General features: G+C 41.2%; 1 protein-coding gene across 3 annotated transcripts in view; it reads right to left on the bottom strand.

The window, feature by feature from the left end:
- Positions 1–17449, bottom strand: part of LOC140496291 (uncharacterized) — a 114281-nt gene that overhangs the window by 28232 nt on the left and 68600 nt on the right. For all 3 annotated transcript variants that reach the window (XM_072595862.1, XM_072595863.1, XM_072595861.1), the window contains one exon: positions 3422–3643. In XM_072595862.1, the coding sequence (XP_072451963.1) occupies positions 3422–3643 (222 nt within the window). The remainder of the gene's footprint in view (positions 1–3421; positions 3644–17449) is intronic.

Raw genomic sequence — 17449 nt, 5'->3', positions numbered from 1 at the left:
CCAAAGCGCAACCCACCCAAACTCAATCCCCTACATTTATTCCTTCACCTAACACTAGGGCAATTTAGCATGGCCAATTCACCTACCCTGCACATTTTTTGGACTGAGAGAGGAAATTGGAGCACCCGGAGAAAACCTATGCAGACACGGGGAGAATGTGCAAACTCCACACAGTCAGTCACCTGACGTGGAAATTGAACCAGAGTCTCTGGCGCTGTGAGGCAACAGTGCTAACCACTGTGCCACCATGCCGCCCACCTTAACCTTAAACCCCTTCAGTCATACAAATGCCTATTTGTCAGTTGTTCAGAATTCAAAAATCCAAAAACAAAAACTTAAAATATAATCACGTTGTACACTTTGTATCACAACTGTTACTCTGAAAGGTACAGATTAATCAGGGATAGTCACTGTGGTTTTGGTAAGGAGATGTTGTGTCTTACTAACATTGATTTTTTTTCCCCCACATTAACAAGGAGGATAGTGCAGTTGATAATGTCCAATGGATTTTGGCAAGGCATTTGATAAACTCTAAAGTGGCAGACCAGTCAGAAAAATTGAAGCCCTTCGGATACAAAGGAATGTGGAGAGCTGGATCCAAAATTGGCTCCATGATAGAGACAGGTGTTAATGATTTACACTCAAACGGGTGAAACACAATTAGAAACTTAGCAAATAATACAAAAAAGAATGGCCAGGTCATTAACAGTGAAGGCAGAACTGTTGACTGCAGGAAGACATTGATAGTTTAGTTGAGTGGATCGAAAAGTGGCAGAGAGGTTTGGGAAGGGCAAACAAAGCAAGGAATATACAATGTACAGAACAATATTGAGGGGGATAGAGAAAGGGAGAGACCTTGGAACGCATGGAGGAAGGTAGACAAGATGACATCTGGAACATCTTTCATCATTGGAAAGCATACTGTATACAAGAAAAGGGGTACAATGCTTTGATTATACAAGACACTGGTTAGGTCACAGCTAGAGATTGTGCATAGTTCTGGTCACATTATTGGAAGGATGAAAGAGTACTGTGAATCCCAAGAATTTTGCGAGGGCTTGAAAATTGCAGCTCAGGAAAGATGGGATAGACTGGGGGAGTGTTCATTAGGGCACAGAAGGGTGAGAGATCACTTAATTGAGGTGTACAAAATAATGAGGGTTTCTAAAAAATTTTCTCATGCAATATGGGCATCATTGGCTGGGCCAGCATTTATTGCCCATCCTCAGTTGCCCTTGGGAAAGTAGTGACCTGCCTTTTTGAACTACTGCTGTGCATGCGACCACAATGCCCTAGGGGAGAGAATTCCAGGATTTTGACCCAACGACAGTAAAGTAACTGCAACATATTTCGAAGTCAGTATGGAGAGTTGCTTGGAGGCGAACTTGCAGGTGATGGTATTCCCATGTATCTGCTGTTCTTGCCTTCTAGACAGAAGTAGTCATGGGTTTGGAAGGTGCTGTCTAAGTATCTTTAGTGATTTTTCACAGTACGTCTTGTAGCTAGTACACACTGCTGCTACTGAGCGTCAGTAGTGGAGGGAGTGGATGCAGTGCCAATCAAGCAGGCTGCTTTGTCCTGGATGGTGTGAAGCTTTGAGAGTGTTGTTGGAGCTCCATCCATCCAGACCAGTGGGGACTATTCCATAACACTCCTGACTTGTGCAATGTAGATGGTGGTCAGGCTTTGGGGAGTCAGCGAGAGAGTTACTCACTGCAGTATTCCTGGTCTCTGGTCTGCTCATGTGTGTTTATGTGGCAAATCTTGTTGAGTTTCTGGTAAATGGTAACCCTAAGAATGATAATGGGAGAATTCAGTGATGGCAACACCACTGAATGTCATCTCTTATTGGAAGTAGTCTTTGCCTGGCATTCAAGTGATCTGAATGTTAGTTGTCACTTGTTAGCCCAAGACTAGATATTCATTCAGATTTTTTTGCAATTGAACATGGACTGCTTCAGTACTGAGAAGTTACAAACGGCGTTGAAAATTGTGGAATCATTGACAAACCTCCCCATTTTTGACCCAATGATGAAGGGAAGATCGTTGATGAGTTGGCTGAAGAGAAGTGAGCAGAGGACACTATCCTGAGGAACACCTGCAGGGATGTGCTGAGGCTGAGATGACAACCATCTTGCGATGTACCAGGTATGACTTCAATCAGCAAAGAGTTTGCCCCCTATAACCCATTTGTTCCTGATGCTACACTTGGTAAAATGCAACCTTGATATCAACCTCCTCACTTCCACCTCACACTTACAGTGTAAAAAGATTTATTTCCATAGCAGAACATTATCCCGTAGTCCAACTATCAGAAACCACAGATTTCAGATGATTTACGGTACAAGGATTACATAGAACATAAGGAATCTTTTTTTTTACCCAGAGAGTGGCTTGTCTGGAATTCACTGCCTGGTGTGGTAACTTAGGTGGGAATTTCCAACTCATTTCAGAAGGAACTTGGCTCTATATCGAAAGTGATATAATTTGCAGGCGACAGACCAGGTGCTGGAGAGTGGGATTGGAATGAAAAGGCTAGTTTATTCAGCCAGTAGACAGACAATAGGCTGAATGGTCTCTTTCCAAGCTCTCACCTTTCTGTGGCTTCCATGATTTTTAGTGAATATATATGGATTTTCAGAAGTCATTTTGACACCTTCCAAATGCATGGTATTACACAGAGTGCAGCAATAAACTGAAGACAATTGGTTGTCAGAAATTTAGAAAGAAAGTTTGATGGTTGTGTTTCTACACTAGCAATCCAGAGGCTCAGGCTTTTGCAGATGATTTAATTGAAATACAATCCATCCGTCCTTAAAACATGGAATTGAAAACTATTCTCAACAAGACAGTGACTATGAAATTTTAATTAGTTGTGAAATTCACTCATGTCCTGGGCCTATGTGGTGCAGTACCTCTGAGCCAGGAGGCCTGGATTCGAGCCCCACGTGCACAATGACAACTCTGAACAGGTTGATGGGAAATATCTGCACCTTTAGGTAAGGAAATTTGTCATTCTTACCCAGTTTGGTCTGCATGATAACTCCAGACCCACCATGATGTGGTTGACTCTTGATTGCCCTCTGAAGTAGTCTAGCAGCCTCTTAGTCCAAGGGTAATTAGGCAATAATACAGCCATATCCCATGAAAAATTTTAAGGAAATACAACGAAGATGTAGAGTAGATAAAATTTGGCCTATTTGGAGAAGGATTAAAATCAGGGGTGGGTGCCATGTTGTTCGCTGCAAAATTATGTTTGAAATTTGGGCAAGCTGAAAATTTGATAACTCGACATGAGGATTAAATAAAACAGTGAGAGGACTGTGAAACACTGCAGGAGAACACTAAAGCAGCAGACTGAACAAAGGAACACGGTCAGGTACTGGCCAAATTTGAAAGGAGCTGAAAACATTCCACTCACCGACGAGTTAGGTGTATGACGGAGAAATTTAACCACTTTGGAGTCTGACATTGGGCAAGCCAGAGCCATATAGCGGTTGCGGAAAGTGCCATAAATTTTCAGGTGGGAGCCTGGTCTCAAAGTGGAGGAGTCCGAGCTTTCCTTGTTGCTGGAGGAGAACTCTACACCATAAGCAGAAAGGTCAAAGTACAAACTGTGAGCACGGATCTCCGGAGTGGGGACCTGCACACAAACAGAAAGAAAATAAAATGTCAAAAATGTGATTAACCCAAGGAGGTTACTTGGAGCATTTTTATACCAAAATGACAACATAGAGTCATAGCCATAGAGACGTACAACACGGAAACAGACCTTCAGTCCAATCTGTCCATGTCCATCAGGTCTCTTTGTTCAGCAACACTCCCTAGGACCTTACCATTAAGTGTATAAGTCCTACTAAGATTTGCTTTCCCAAAATGCAGCACCTCACATAAAGACAAAAGGTAAATAAATTTTTCACTACCCTTTATCTTTCGCCAAGTCTACACAATATCATTTTATACCACAGGCATCTGTAAAATTAAACAATTTCCTCATATTTGTCAGACTAAGCCTGTGGTAAACAATGAAGACCATATTTAAACATATTTGACATTTGCAACAAATGGATTCTTTTAAGATTGCTTACTAAATAAATAGGAGAAGCATCTGGACTGAATCAATATCTGTTGAGGTGGATTAAGGGACTGAACTTTATTAACATTTCTGTCTGGTATTGTCAGATGGAGGTATGTGGAGGAACTTGATGTTTTTGAAAGCATTTGACCAACAGGTGGCACAGAAGGTAACCTCTGGAGAATAATCATACACAGCCTTTTTCATTGTCTGTATTTTGTCTAGGTTGAATCGAAATCAATATTTCTATCCAAACGAGCCAGGATGTTCTTGTTCACAAGTCATTGAAACTTGACATGTTGGGACGAAAAGCAATAAGGATGTCAAATGCTCTGGAGGCCTTCATCGTAAGAGGGAGCAAGTTTAGGAGTAAAAGAAATCTAGGCAGCAACCTAGGGAGAGAACCAACATGTGGTTCAGTGAGTGCTGAAAATTAAGTGGCTGAGGCAAGTCAGTCAATGGAATCACAATCTTTTGTTTCTGCATTGGCAGAGCTTTCTCAGTGTCAGTTAACCTGGCTATGTTGTATGAGGCAGTTAAGACAAGAAAAATGTTAACTGACATCAAGTAAGCTCTGCCTATCCAGATACAAAGGACTGCTCCTGGAGTCTTCAGTCCTGCTTCTAGCTCATTGTTTGTTACCGATGCTGTGTAAAACTGCTTCAGTAGTTGTCATAGAATCATAGAGTTATAGAGATGTACAGCATATTGAGAGAAAATGGAATCTGACATCTCAAGAGATGACAATTTATTTCTTTTGGATATAATGCAAATCAATTTGTTTATTGTTCATATGATCAAGATCATCTTCCACCTAATACATTATGTGGACACCTGTCCCCATGTGCTATCAGTAGATTAGATTAGATTACTTACAGTGTGGAAACAGGCCCTTCGGCCCAACAAGTCCACACTGACCCTCCGAAGAGCAGCCCACCTAGACCCATTCCCCTGCACCTAACACTACAGGCAATTTAGCATGGCCAATTCACCTAACCTGCACATCTTTTGGACTGGAAGGAAACCGGAGCACCTGGAGGAAACCCACGCAGACAAGGGGAGAATGTGCAAACACCACACAGACAATCACCCAAGGTAGCTGAGACTATTACCAGCAAGAGGGACTGCTGACAGTGAATCTAGCCAAGTCATCCTGCTGATGGGATGGGGGCAAAATAGCGATTAAACAGGTTGGAAAGGGGAGGGTTGGTGGTCAGCAGTGAAAGGCTGCAACTGCAGGCTGTAGAAACAGGAGGCCATTGAGGGGGGATAGCAGGTAGGCCAGTATAGGAGAGCAGGCTACAACTGGGTAGGGGGGAACGATAGGATGCAGGCTGAAAGAGGAGGCATGACAATTTAAAACTGTTAACAAAAGGAACAGTCAAATATCTGAAAAACACAAAATCAGAACTAGTGACTTCCTTCAAAATGAAGGTGCAATTTCTATCTGAGGTTAACTGGCTACCATATGGGGACAAAAAGATAGTGGATGCTCCCATAATAAACATTGTCAATTGTTAAATTTGAAGTTGGGATTGTGATCTCAGATGCACTAAAGAGGGTAGTAACTTCTGGGTTCAAAACGTTCCAGTTTTGTATGTACCCAATGGAAATGCACGATGACTGGTGAAATCATGGATAGAGTCATACCAGCATGGAAACAGACCCTTCAGTCTAACTGGTCATTGCTGGCCAGATATCCCAATCTGATCTCGTCCCAAAAAAAACCTTTCATCATTAATTTATGCCTGTTGTTTTATATAAATTTAAATATTTTTCTCTGTGTTGTGGCTTTAATTTTAATTCAAGGTTGATGATCAGACTGTTGCAAGGGGTAGGCAAGGGTGAATTGTGGGAAGTATTTCTTGGAGGTGAAGTAAACTAACAGGCACAGGGTAAGCTCGCCATGGGACTGAGGATGGCACATGGCCTCAAAAAGTTGGATTGAGAATAGGATATCCATGATCTCCCTCAGGCACATAAACAGGTTAGATTACAACAAAGGAGCAGGCTTACAGTAGAGTGTCATGTTTCAAGTGAACAGAAGTAAAGGTGGAATGTGAGATCTTTGTACCTTTAAATCCCATATGACAAAACAGCAATGAAATATTGAGCGTGTCTTTTAAAAGGCATACAGACTGTGATAAAAATAAACACAATAGAAACTTATCCCAAAAAAATGTAGAATTGTACACAGGTATGTGTTAGCAATTTGAAAGTGATACAAAACAGGTGAAACAAAGATAACAAGACTATGAGACTTCAAACTTCAATGAAATGCTTCAGAACTTTGATAATTGATCCAGGTCTGGTGATCATCGATAGATCTGCTGTTATTTCCGGTTGCATTTGTTTAACAACCTAGTTGCCTTACTGCAGGTTATGGCCCCTCAACATCACTGCATTATCACAGTTTGATTCTTCCTCATCATTCTCTTTAGGGGAGAATGGTACATTGAACATTGTTGCAAGCTGTCTTCTGTTCCTTCGCAATGTATCGCCATGATCAGTCATGCTATTGTATGATCTACGTTGTTTGCATAATCTAGAAAACGTTACTAGTAACCAAGTATTTGTATTTCTAACTTGCATTTTCTGGCCTGTGCACAATTTTGGCAGTTCTCTGTCATGACCAGGCCAGACCCTCTCAAAACATTCCAAGAAAGTAGCCCAAACTCTAACTTTGCTAGTTGTTTTAGGTAGGTGTAATGCGTATATTTCAGGAGGGTACAGTTGGTTCAAACCCTGTAGTTCTAAACAAAACAGAATTTATTTACAAGATTACTGAATGAAACACAAACAGACTACTGAACAACTTAACCTATCCGAAAACCCAACAAATTATATCAACTTAATGATACTGTTCCCAATACTTATCTCGTTCTTCAAGGATGACTGTCTTGTATCCAGAATGATTGGACAATTGGTTGCTCACCAATGCATTGCATTCTGAGCATTAGTTGTATTTGGGATTGTAATCCCTTTTCCGTTGTTGTGAAAAACAACGAAATGCAAAAATCTTGCTTTGTTTCAAGGCCTTAGATCCTCATTGATTGGATAGAATGTACCATGCAGCCCACAAGACCTTTTCATAGTAGATAGTGGGGTGCTGATGTGATTTGGGCAGCTCTACACTTGGGACACCGAATAAGCTGGAAACAGTGTCCATTGAGTCACGATGGTCACATTCTCATGTTGTACATTGCCCTTTACTGCAAAGAGATTCTGGACACTGACTAGAAAATTCCACTTAACCTTGAAGAAGAGATTGTCGACAAACTGAATTAATTACCCACCTGGTCGTCCTTCTGTGACCCACACCCACCCCATCCTGAAGGAGAGAAAACTGACAGGGAGATGGGATGGTAGCGGGAAACAGGTATATTGGTTGGCAGTACACATCTGTGCAAACCCAGCTCCGAGCTTATCCTCGCTGAAGACAAAACATTTTGCTACACAACTCATTTTTGCTTTCACAGAAGTGAACTGCACAATCTTCACAGGAATTGGCCCATTTAGCATTCACTTGGGACTGCGTTAAGGAACAGGGTCAAGAGAATGAACAGCCTATTCCATTCCAGTGATCCGTAAAATTCAATTCTATATATTATTGATGGAGTTTTGTACTGAAAAAGGTCTCTGTCATAAATGGGATTGGAATACTATCTGCTGTCACGAGTCACATTTTTATTTTCCTTCCATATCATAATCCCTCCTTTATAGTTTGAAACAATTACACTAATTATTTTAAAAACAGTTTAAATGATTTGCTTAAACAAATTAGAAAGGCAAGTTCCATAATAATTGCTATAATACTTGTAATCTTTATCTTTTCAAGTGAATTGGAAGTGTTCTACGAGAATATGGCTAGCAAAATAATTTACTACTAATCAAATGAATCGTTATAATATGCACAAATTTGGGAGCCTGAGCCATTAATTCAAGTATTTACTCAGCAATGTATGAACTGCCTCCCCTAAATAAATTGTCATTACGTCCCTATAAACCGGTCAAAATGCTATTCCATCTGTAACAGGCATGATTATCAAATGCTGTTAATGAATCAACTTCATCAAAGTTTCACTCCAGCACTCAGATCAGAAAAAACTAGAATTCAGTTATTTTCTCTCCCCTTTCAGTAGATGGGGAGCAGATTTTAACATGTAAACTGAAACAAAAAAAAAGCTGGCTTCAATCTTCTCAGCATTTGCTGGAGGAACCTTTTGCTCATTCAGTACCAGATGCCTGATGAGCAGTCCAATAACTTATCAACCCTGGATTATAGGTACACCTGAGTTTTAGCTTTCAGATTTAAAATTTGCTTAAGAAGGTGGTGAGGTTGTGTTTTATAAAGCTGTACATTGCTAAATGTCTAAGATGCTTTGTTTTAACTCTTTTCTCAAAGCAAAACTTGGTACCCTATGCGATAGCTCATAGTGGTGGGGGAATCGCTTAGCTTGCTTGTTTGGTGATTGGTTTGCAATGCAGCGTGCGTTCAATTCCTGCACTGGCTGAGGTCTCCTTCTCAACCTCTCCCCTCACCTGAGGTGTGGTGACCCTCAGGTTAAACTCACCAGCAATGCCTCGCTCTCACGAGAGGGCAGCCCTATGTTCTGGCAAGACTGTGGTGACTTTACATACTTTATAATACTGTAACACTCAAAAACACCTCATTTTTAAAATTCATTAACAGAATGGGAGTGTCAAAAGCTAGTTCAACATTTACCTTACTGCCCGTCCTTGATGGTCGAGAGGGCAGTAAGAGTGAACCACATTGCTGCGACTTCAGAATCACAGGCCAGACCAGGTAGTGACAATTGTTTCCTTCCCTAAATGATATCAGTGAACCAGATGGACTTTTCCTGACAATAGACAGTGGTTTCATAGTAATCATTACATAATTAATTCCAGAAATTCTTTATCAAAGTCAAATTTACACCTGCTTTGGCAGGATTTGAACCTGGGTCTCTGAGTAATTGTCAAAGAGAAAGTGCGGCAGTAGGAAAGCACAGCAGGTCAGGCAGCATCCGAGGAGGAGAGTTCGACATTTCAGGTAAAAGTCCTTGATCGGGAAGGGCTTCCTGCTGAAGGGCTTATGCTTGAAATGTCGACTTTCCTGCTCCTTGGATGCTGCCTGACCTGCTGTACTTTTCCAGTGCCACACTTTTTGACTCTAACCTCCAGCATCTGTAGTCCTCACTTTCTCCTAGTCTTGGAGTAATAGTCAAGCAAAACCATGAAGCCATGACCTCCCAACTGTCTGAATGTAACACATAGATCTTATCAAGCTAGGACTGCATATCATCACAAACTCTTGGGTTGGGTTTAATGGTGGTCATCTCCAGAAGCAGACACGAGGCTTCCAAGAATTATTTTGCCTAAGTACAGCATTGATCCCTTGGCAGTTGGAAACACTCACCCGTCTCTGGTTGGGTTTATGATCCATATCCACAAAAGCTTCAGAGGCAGAGCCAATCTTCATTCAAGGTTTCTACAAGCAGGAATGGTTGGTCTTGGCTCAGAGGCTCTGTGTGTTTGAGCCAGCTCCTGTCTGTGCAAAAACTGCTTGCGTTTGATTTCTGGGACAGTTATCTCTCATCAACAAACCAATTTCCCAAACGGCCAGCTATTGCAAAATGCCTGTTCGGTACCTTTGTTAAGCACAGACTTCTGTTTGCTGTAGGAGAGTCTTTAGTTAGATAAATGTGTTGTTTAATTTTGTTTCTAGTACATGAACCTTAGTGCCAACTCAGTGCCCCAAATTTTGCTGACAGTAGAATGTTTTTGAATCTGAAACTCTTCGTAAACTTTGAAGGGGCTGATCAGGAATTCCCCGATTAGGCATGCAAGCAAATTAAACCAAATCTAAATTATCTGAATATTTTTTAAAATTTACAGCTGACAAGAGAATTAAAGGCAAGGTAGATCTGACTGTCATCTTTGCTTTTGGTTAATGTTGCCAAGGATCTATTGATCGGTTGTGTTTTGTTTCTCAATCAGCACTTTTCTTTCAATGGACATGCTCGTGATATCCTCACTGCACAAGAGTGGTGTGAAGGAATACAGTCAAGAGGAAAGCACCAGCAACTTACCTTTCCCTTGCAGGATGATTGTAGAATAGGAAACACATATCGCTGCCACAGGCAACACCCAAAAAAGTATTTTGCATTGTCTAGCCACCTCCTGCAGTAGATGGTTAAATTAGTTGACTTCTATGTTCCTTCAAGTTAAATCTGCAAACTCTATTGCATAGAAAGACAAGGGCAGAATTCATATGTAAACATGACCAACAAAACATTTTCCTCTTCAAGTTGCACACCATCCTTCAGGAGGAGAAAGTGAGGACTGCAGATGTTGGAGATCAGAGTCGAGAGTGATGCTGGAAAAGCACAATCAGGAAAGTCCTGATGAAGGGCTTATGCCCGAAACATCAATTCTCCTGCTCCTCGGAAGCCTGACCTGCTGTGCTTTTCCAGCACCACACTCTTGACCACTACCCTTCAAAGGCACTGTTGTGGGAGTATCTTCATCACAGAGACTACAGTGGTTCAGGAAAGCAGCTCATCAGAATGTTTGAGGGCAATCAGTAATTCTTATATTCCATGGAAGAATAAAAAGGTGCAGTTCCAATCAACTGAGTTGCTGTTTTATCAATTGAGCAATTAGAATCTCTGCTTCAATGTTAGACCTAACTCAAATGCCTGGGCTACACACCAGAAAGATCACAATGGATTTGAGTAACAGACTGGCATGGGATTGATCTGTGCAGGTTTCCAATTAGTGGAACACGATGCAACTCATGCCTCAAAGTAGCCCATTTGGGAGTGCTGGGTCACATGGGCTTAGAATTATCAATTGTTATAAACGGGACTAGGTTATATCAGCAGTAAGACAAGGTCATACCTACATTTGGCTCTTTGTACAGATTTATATGCAACATAATATTTACACAATGTTCCAGAAGTATGATCTATTTGTTGTTAGCTCTATTTATAGAACAGAAACAAGAAATAATGTCACTTCTTGCAAGCATTATCTTGTTTGGCACACGTGGATGTATGGGATGCCAAGGTCATCATTGCATTGACTGAGGTGCAGAAGAGAGTCAAACAGTGCAGATGTACAGAATATAAATAACGTCAAATGACAGAAGAATGATACTGAGACAGCAAATATAAGGGGAACATGGCAAGGGTTTGGAGACTTTCCAATTAAGCAAAAAGAAAGCAACCATGGAAAAATAGACACATGAAATACATTTTTGCAGGGTTATTTTTGCATGTGTATATATTTCTAGGATGCAAGACGTTGCTCAATTTTGGATGAGAGCAAATTTGGCAAGCTTCAAATGTCATGAAAGACTCAGCGTTTCACCCTCCCACAACTGTAGATGAGTGGAAAGAATTGCAACCAAAAGTAAAGAACACCATATCAGTTAAATGCTCAAGTGTATCTGGATGAATTATAACTTTAATCTTTTTGAGAAGTATTCAGAGATGTGACAGAATTTTCTCAGAAGAGCATTTGGCCCATTCTGAATCTACCAGATCTGTGCTAGATCAACCCAAAACTACTTCCACTCTCCTGCACCTAGCCCCATAGCTTTACTGCTTCCTCTACTTTAACCCTTTTGTGTCTACCTCTGATCAAATACACTCTGTGACACCATATGGAGACCAGCAATGGCTCCAGGAGCAGGTAAAGTCAACAAGATGAGGAAAGGCTGTTTGTTAGATTTTAACACCACAACAGTAACATTAAATAGTAATGCTTTTAAAGTTTTTTAATATTTAAAAAGTCCCTTTTGTTGTGATATAAAGTGGGTTAGTCAATGTTCTCAGTTCAACCTTGGGGGTCACCTTATGATGCAGTTCTGAATGACGATCTGGAGGTCTTGCTCCTACATTTAAGTAATGTTCAATTCCAGGCACAGTGAGGAAAAAAAAAGTCAATAGATTTAATGATACAAATATGTTATGTCCCAAAAATTAAAATCAAATATTTAACAATAACATTAAAGTGGGCCCAAAATAACATGAAGTGGTAACTATAATGGATACATTGATCTTGTTCGACCAATACTGAAGTTTCAGCTTTGGGGCTTCCTGTCTGTTTATCAAGGAAAAATATTTACATCAAATCGATCAATTAGTTCATGCATTGGTCGAATTTCAGTATTTTAACACTGCTAATTATAAAACACTAAATTCATTGTAACATTTTTACAAGTATGAAAACACATCCTTTCACCAACTTCGTTCAGTGCTACTTTCCCTCAAATCCTGAGCATGAGTGAATGCTATTTCCTTATCTGATTGCAGAGACTAGTACAGTTAACCCATGGTGGGACTTAAGTCCAATACACTCCATGATATTATAGCTCAATGGCAATTGTCCAAGGGATTTGATAATCACCAACAGTATGTGGCCTCTTAGGATTTCAACACATGGAGGCTCCCTGGGATCCCATTACTGCAAGCTTCCTGGCATGCCCATCCTACATGATCCATGGCTGAAACGAAGATCGGATTTGTACGTGCTCATAAGGCTTTACCATCCAATCATCCCCTGCTACTTCCACGTACCCAGCTCTCTGCTGCTGTGCCTCGTAGCACCAAGTATTCCTCCATTCAGAAAAGAGCAATGGTGTAAACAGAATACAGACCATAGAACAGTACAGCACAGGGACAGGTCCTTCGGCCCACGTCAGTGCTGATCACGATGCCATTCTGAACTAATCCTATCTGCCTGTGCGTGATCCATATCCCTCTTTTCCCTGCCTGCTCACAGGCCCCTTAAAGTTTGCTCTCATCTCTGCTTCCACCGCCTCTCCTGGCAGCATCTTCCAGCACCTACCAATCTCTTTAAAAAAAAATTCCTTGCACAATTTCCCCCACGCCTCCCTCCCTCACCAAACCTATGCCCCTTTAGTATTTGAGATTTCTACTCTAGGAGAAAGGCTGACTATCCATGCCTCTCAATTTTATTTGCTTTATCAGGTTGTCACTCAACCTCCACTACACCAGCAAAAACAATCCAAGTTTGTCCAAACATTCCTTATAACAGATACATTCCAATCCAGGCAACATCTTGGTAACCCTCTTTTGCATCCTCTCCTAATACTCCACATCCTTCCTAAAATGTAGTGACCAATACTAAACTGCCCATAGTGTTAGGTGCATTAGTCAGAGGGAAATGGGTCTGGGTGGGTTACTCTCTGGAGGGTCGGTGTGGACTGCTTGGGCCGAAGGGTCTGTTTCCACACTGTAGGGAATCTAATATAATCTAATCTAAAACTGCACAGAGTATTCCAAACATGTCCTAACTAAAGTTGTAACATGACTTGACAACTTTTATATTCAATGCCCCGACCAAAGGTCAAGTTGCTATATGCCTTCTTTACCACCTAATCCACTCCTGTTGCCACTTTCAGGATGTTATGGACTCCAAGATCTTTCTGTTTATCAATGTTCCTAAGGGTCCTGTCATTCACTGTATACTTCCCTCATGAACTTGGCCTCCCAAAATGCATCACCCCACTTGTCTGGATTAAACTTTATTTGCTATATACTGTTATATCCTTTGATGATCTTCCTCACTGTCCAAAACTCCAATTTTAGTGTTATCTGAAAACCTATTGATCAGGCGACAGACATTTTCACCAAAATTGTTCATATATTATTACCAGAGGTCACAGCTCTGATCCCGGAAAAAATCCATTGGTCACAGGCGGCCGTCAGAAAACACCCCTCTACAACTAGCCTCTGTTTTCTATGAGCAAACCTATTTTGTATCCAACTAACCTACTTACCGCGGATCATATATGACTTAATCATCTGGGCCAGCCTCACCCGTGAGGTACCTCGTCAATGCTTTAGTAAGAATCCATGTAGACAATACCCACTGCCATATCTTAAATCATCTCTGTCACTTCCTTAAAAAGCTTAATCAAATTCGTTAGATAAGACCTCCCCTGTACAAAGTCATGACGACCATCCCTAATAAGTCCATTCTTTTCCAAATGCTCATAAACCCTTTTCAAGAATCTTCTCCAATTTCCCTCCTACTGATGCAAGTGTCCACTGGCCTATAATTTCTTGGATTATCCTGTTGCCCTTCTTTAACAAAGGAACAACATTTCTTCCAAATCTTCCAGAACCTTGTCAATGGCTACAGAGGATACAAAGATCACTGTCAGTGCCCCAAAGTGCTCTCTTGCCTCCCTTAGTATCCTAGGATAGATTCCATCAAGCCCTGGGGACTTATTTACCTGAAAGTCAAAACACCCAACACTACCTCCTTCTTAATATTAACATACACTAGAATATCAACAGATCCTCCCCAACTTGATCATCCATGACTTTCTCCTAGATGAATACCCATACAAAAGTATTAATTGAAAAAGGACCTCACCCACCTCCTCTGACTCCAAGCATACATTTCCTCTTTTGTCCTTCAGTGGATCTACCCTTTCCCCACTTACCCTGCTGCTTCTAGCAAAATGCCTTGTCATTCTTCTTAATCGTACTTTCCAAGGACATTTCACGGCACCTTTTAGCCTTCCTAATTCTTTTGTATTCCTCAAGGGCCTCACCTCATTCCAGTTTTCTAAATCTTACATAAGTTTCCTTTTCCCTTTAAACTTTAAATATCTCTTGCCATCCAGGGTTCTTGAATCCTGTCATCCTGGTGAAATCAGAACTCAATAAAATCTGCAAATTTAAAAAAAAGCTAATCTAACAGGGATGATAAAACCATGAATATAAATTCACTAATGTCTTTTATAAGGTGGCACGGTGGCTCAGTGGTTAGCACTGCTGCCTCAGTTCCAGGGACCAAGGTTCGATTCCAGCCTCGGGTGACTGTGTGGAGTTTGCACATTCTCCCCGTGTCTTGCTTGTCAGCAGCCTAACCAGTTAAAATACAGAAAAATAAATAAGAATTGTGGTTCATGTGGAGCATTTTGATTTATGTTAAGTCAGTTTAATTATGCTCTGGATTGTGGAAGGATGACACTTTTGGGTTTAATGAAAGAAGACAAAAATGTCAAAGAACGATAAACCCACAAAGGCACAACATTTCCTCCAAATCTTCCACAGGTTAACCCACAGGTTAACCATGTGGGTTTCCTTTGTGTGTTCCAGCTTCCTCCCACAGTCCAAAGATGTGCAGGTTAGGTGAATTGGCCATGGGAAATTGCCCATAGTGTCCAGGGATGTGCAGGCTCAGTGGGGAATACAAGGGTTATAGGGGTAGGGGATACGTTTGGGTGGGATGCTATTTTAAAGGGTCTTGATGGACCAGATGGCCTGCTTCCACAATGTAGGGATTTTATGACCGTGAAGGAAATTTTCCATCCTTGCCTGGCTTGGCCTACATGCAGTGCCAGACCCACAACAATGCAGTTAACTCCCAACTGTCCTCTGAAATTATCTAACAAGTTCAAATGTAACAAAGCATGCCCCAGTCAACAATATCCTCATCCCGCAAACAAAGGAATGCAAAATCTAATTCAATATCAGAACAGGCTTGAGGAACTAAAATGGATAAATATAGAAACAAAAGCCTTGTGCTTAAAAACTTTGAATTGTAACAAGAGTACAAACAGAGTTAGTTTGAGATCGTGTGTGTTGGTCGTTATCTTCAGTCTGCAAAAAAAAAGTCAAACATCTCTCACCGTTTTGTTCCCACTGCTGCTGGTTAAATCCCTTTCTCATTCTTCGACAGTCTAGTAAGCCATCATTAAACTCAAAAGTGCCATCCTTTCACAATCCAGGGCATAATTAAACTAATTTAACACAAATCAAAATGCTCAAGATGAACCACAACTCTTATTTTTCTGTAATTTAACTGGTTAGGCTGCTGACAAGCAAGATCCTAACCAACGTACTCATGAGCTCATTCATAAATGTCTTTCTTTAATAAAATGAGAGGGACTCCATGTTTCTTCACTATAGTTAAATTAAAAGAGATCAGAGGTCACGAATAGGTTTGCTTACATGCTAACATAAACGAACATTCTCTTGAGCTTTCAGGTTATCTCTTCGTATAGCAAATGTTGGGCTTAATGTTAACCCTCACGATGCTGGGGGTGTGCAGTTTTCCTGTGCTGCTCACTGAGATATACTATTCAAGTCTTTTTTTATTCATTCACAAAATGAGGAAGACCATCTTCAATTGCCCAGAGGATGTACCCAGATCATTAGCTGAGTTTCTGGATTAATCGTTCTGGGTTATAGAACATAGAAAAGTACAGCATAGAGCAGGCCCATTGGCCCATGATGTTGTGCCGAGGTTTATACCTAATGTAAAATATAGCAACATAACCTACACACCCCTCAACTCACTGCTATCCATGTGCATGTCCAGCAGTAGCTTAAATGTCCCCAATGACTCTGCTTCCACCACCATAGCTGGCAACACATTCTATACATTCACAACTCTCTGCGTAAAGAACCTTCCTCTGACATTTCCTTTATACCTTCTTCCTAATATCTTCAAACTATGACTCCTTGTACCAGTCAATCCTGCCCTGGGGAAAAATCTCTGACTATTGACTCTATCTATTCCCCTCTATTTTGTACACCTCGATCAGGTCTCCTCTCTTCCTCCTTCTCTCCAGAGAGAAAAGTCCGAGCTTATTCAACCCTTCTTCATAAGGCCAGCCCTCCAATCCAGGCAGCATCCTGGTGAACCTTCTTTGCACCCTCTCCAAAACCTCTGTATCTTTCCTATAATAGGGCAAACAGAACTCAACACAATATTCTAAGTGTGGTCTCACCAGGGACTTGTAGAGCTGCAGCAAAACCTCGCAGCTCTTAAACTCAATCCCCTTGTTAATGAAAGCCAAAACACCATATGCTTTCTTAACAACTGTATCCACTTGGGTGGCAACTTTGAGGGATCTATGTACTTGCACACCCAGATATCTCTGTTCCTCCACACTGCTAAGAATCCTGTCTTTAATCCTATATTCAGCATACGAGTTCGACCTTCCAAAATGTATCACTTCGCATTTATCCAGGTTGAACTCCATCTGCCATTTCTCAGCCCAGCTCTGCATCCTGCCTATGTTAGTGCTGGCAAATCTAGATCTCGCCAGCACACATCAGAGAACTGCAAGATTCAAATTTAAACAAGAAAGAAATCCCTCTCTAAAGCCAACAATGTGGTTTCCACTCTTTAGAGTCTAACAGGCTGATTTGGATTCCAACAAGGCAGGCAGCAGTTGTTAGAATGGTGATGAGGTGTCTGGGATCCAGCCACTGGCTTTTGTTTGGGGCAGAGTGCTATCATCAATCCTTAGTCCTATATACTCTAAGGCACTGCTCAGCACTCCATGGTGGAGAATAAACAGTGAACAAACGCCAGCCG

The sequence above is a fragment of the Chiloscyllium punctatum genome, chromosome 26 (genome assembly GCF_047496795.1).
Source record: "Chiloscyllium punctatum isolate Juve2018m chromosome 26, sChiPun1.3, whole genome shotgun sequence".
NCBI classification, from domain to species: domain Eukaryota; kingdom Metazoa; phylum Chordata; class Chondrichthyes; order Orectolobiformes; family Hemiscylliidae; genus Chiloscyllium; species Chiloscyllium punctatum.
Note: the sequence above shows the minus strand (reverse complement) of the source record. Positions and strands in the feature narration are given on the sequence as shown.